This window comes from Mytilus edulis, chromosome 6, assembly GCF_963676685.1.
Source record: "Mytilus edulis chromosome 6, xbMytEdul2.2, whole genome shotgun sequence".
Classification (NCBI taxonomy): domain Eukaryota; kingdom Metazoa; phylum Mollusca; class Bivalvia; order Mytilida; family Mytilidae; genus Mytilus; species Mytilus edulis.
The window spans coordinates 18,180,585-18,184,371 of NC_092349.1; the positions used below are offsets into that span (position 1 = coordinate 18,180,585).

Here is a 3,787-nt window from a genome sequence, read left to right on the forward strand (position 1 = left end):
GGTAGCGGTAATTCTTAAGCTTCGTGACAAGAATTATAGTTCAGTTGGCATGTATATTAGTATATATTTATATCTGTCAGCCCTATCCCATCCTGTCAGAATATAATGGTCCGATAGTAGCATTTAAGGATTAACAGAAATCGTTTATTACTAGTACCTGGGGTTTCAAGTAATGATGTAGCCTTTTATAGAGACTAAATAGGATATTAGGTATTCTCATTGTTGAAGACCGTAAGTTGCCTATTCTCTCTTAATCCTCTTCGTTCCTTGTAGAACATAGGTCTGCTACAGTCGCTTTCCACCTTACTCTATTTTGGGCTATCCTTTTTGCTTCGGTCAAGGTATATCCAATTTCCTCTAGCTCCTTGTGCCTTGATCTTCTCAAGCTTTGAAATGGTCTTCCCGGTCTCCGATGTCCTTGGGGATTCCATTCTAATGCCTGTCTAGTGATGGTACCTACAGGTTTCCTCAAAGTGTGCCCAATCCATTGTTAAGTTTTCCCCTTTAGCTGTTTAGTTGCTGGTTCCTGGTTGGTTCTTTTCCCTAAGCATTTGTTACTAATAGTTTCTGGCCACCAAAATTTATTAATTTGGCGCAGGCATTTGTTGATAAAAACCTGGATTTGATGTTGTACCCCTTCTGTAAGTCTCCAGGTCTTTGCACCATAAAAAAGGACTGATTTAACATTGTGTTAAAAATTTGAATTTTGGTGTTTTCTGTAAATGCTGTTGATTTCCAAACTGGCTTCAGCATAGCAAAAGCTTGTCGAGCTTTACTTATTCTTGTCCTGATGTCTGCATCTGTTCCACCAGTTCTATTCATGATGCTTCCTAAATAAGTAAACTGATCTACTTTTTCAATATTTTCTCCTTGAATTAACACTGTTCCTTTTTTTTGGTCTTTACTTTCATAATTTTGTCTTCTTGATGTTGATTTTTAGCCCTAGTTTCATGGAGTTCGTTGGTTTTGTCTCTCGTGTCTTTCAAACGGTGAGATAACAGAGCCAGATCATCTGCAAAATCTAGGTCATTTAGCTCTAGGTCATTTAGCCTTTGTGCGAAGTTCCCCTGTATACCTCTTGGTTTAGTGTATACTGCTTGCTTTGTTACCCAGTCTATAGCTATCAAGAATAATGTATGGGAGAGTAGGCAGCCTTGTTTCACACCAGTATTTACATGGAAAGGATTGGTGAATGATGCTTCATGTATCACCTGTACTGTGAAATCCTCATACAACGCCTTGATCATGTTCACAATTTTTGTTGGTATGCCATAATGCCTTAGCAGTTGCCACAGCCTTTTTCTGGTGACACTATCGAATGTCCTTTCAAAATCGACAAAGATGATGTAGAGGGATGATTGCCATTCTACCGATTGTTCAATGATAGTACGTAGTGTTGATATTTGTTCAGTGCAGCTTCTGTTTGATCTGAAACCTGCTTGTTTGTCACTCAGTACCTGATCAATTGCATCTTTAATTCGGCTGAGTATTATTCTGCACAGTATTTTACTAGCTACTGATAGAAGTGTTATGCCTCACAATTCTCACATATCCCTAAATCACCTTTCTTTGGCAGCTTCACTAACAAACCCTTTAACCATTCTGTTGGTATCTTTTCTTCCTGCCAGATCTTATTCAGGAGTTTCTACATGTATTCTATTATGTCATTGCCTCCAGATTTGAAAACTTCAGGTGGTATTTCATCTATGCCTGCAGATTTCCAATTTGTGAGTGATTTGATGGCCCTATTCATTTCATCTTTCCATCTGTTCATTAAGATTGATTAGGATTTTCCCATCTTTATCCTTTACTGGTTTAGACTTAGCTGTTTTACGTCAACAAAGGGTTTTGGTGATATTGTACAAGGTTTTGATGTCGCCCGTATATGCAGCAAATTCTGCTTCAGTTGACAGATCATTTACATATTTTCTCTTGTCTTTCCTACAACATTTTGTCACTTCTTTGTTGAGGAGCTGGTGTTTGTTTTGTGCTTTTTGTTTCTGAGCCCTTGTTCTTGCATTGTTTACCTTTTCCTTCACTTTCCTTCTCTTTTCTACTTTATGCCATGTTCCGTGTGACATCCAATCTTTTTTTTTGTTGGTTTTTCTTCCAAGAACATCTTCATACACTTCCTTGATTATATTTCTTCCCACTTCCCATTCTTTATTTATGTCCAGGTCTGGCCCATCTTTAAGTACTTTAAATCTGTATCTGAGTTCAATTTGGAATTGATCTTTGAGATGTAGGTCTAAAGTAAGTTGCCTATACTTGCTTAATTACATCGACTTTATTTGAACTTTGGTGGATAGTTGTCCCATTGGCAATCATACGGTTTATTAACACATCTCCTTATTGTATTTACTTGAATAATTCTGTCGTTTTATTCCGCTGACAAACGACTTTTTCATTAACCTCGAAATTAGGAGAGATCTATTACATGGAGGGACTGAACCAGGACTGAACCATTCGGGATATATTTTTATATAGTTTCCGCTCCAACGAAACGCCACCTGTCGTCTTTAGTAAACAAAATTAAACTGGGATCCTGTAAACATGCATTCTTTTTTGCGGCATTTTGTGAACATAAATGATTTAAATGACAAGGTTTAATCCATTTGGAGGTGCTCCTACTTGTAGACATGTAAACAATATATTTTATGTCTATTTGTTTTCTATTATATGTATGTGCTGTATATACTTGATTTAAATTAGTCAGTTATATATTCCATATGGAGGTGCTCCTACTTACAGAAGAAGAAACCGAGCGCCATCTGTCGTCATAATGATCGTTAGCATAATATGTAACGACAACATTTTAACATTTCACACATCGACATTTCCAAATCGACAAGTTACAACTTACAAAACATCAATATACAAATTGACAAATTACCGATAAAGAATTTAGAAATCACAGAGTTACAAGTTACAAATTAACAATTTACGAATTAAGAATTTTGAAATTATAAATATACAAGTTACAAACTGACAATTTACGCATTACGAATTATGAAATTACACAACTACAAGTTACGAATTGACATGTTACAAATTAAGAATTTTGACCCTGTTGGCTTTCCATATAGGTCATGATCCATAAACATTGATTCGATTCGGATGTTTCTGTTAACACTAAACCAGAAAAAAAGAAATATTTACTTTGATGTTGTTAACATTTCCCAACGGCGGAAATACCTTTAATAGACACATTTCAATAACTTTATTATAAAAAAACAAGAATAAACGATCTTTTTAAAAACTGTTTTCAAGTTTTTATTTGTTTAAGAGCTAAATGTTTTTACCGTACTTTTCAATTTACGTCAAATATGTTGAGCATTCTATTGGTTAATTAAAACATTGGCAATGTTTCTTTAACCTAACCTAATCTAACTTAATGCTATAAAAGTGTGAGTGGTGCGCCAAATACAAGTCTAGTTACTCAAGTAAAATGGAATAAGAATTAGACAAGAGGACTTTTACTTGATGGAAATGCATTTGAACACAGGAACAACGTTCAATTCTTTGGTCATATTAATAAGTGCATGGACATTAGGTGAGTTGTAATTTATTTTTTGTGTCTGCGACAATTTGAATTGTGGTTGTTTTTGAATGGTAAATTTTTGGGTAAATTCCAAGTCTGATTTTCTCAGTATTCACAAATTAGAAATGTGCGTTGTGTATCAGGCTCAGTCTAATTAGACATCAAATAAAACTTGAATAAATTTTGATTTATAAAAATAAAAATCTAAAATGTTCATTAAAATGTGTCGAAAAAATAAAATGTAAG

General features: G+C 34.8%; 1 protein-coding gene across 1 annotated transcript; it reads right to left on the bottom strand.

Annotated features, from left to right (window-relative positions):
• Window positions 1-875: 875 nt before the first annotated feature.
• Window positions 876-1,247, bottom strand: LOC139526242 (uncharacterized). Its single transcript, XM_071321372.1, has one exon. The coding sequence runs from the start codon at window positions 1,245-1,247 to the stop codon at window positions 876-878; it is 372 nt and encodes a 123-aa protein (XP_071177473.1).
• Window positions 1,248-3,787: the final 2,540 nt, after the last annotated feature.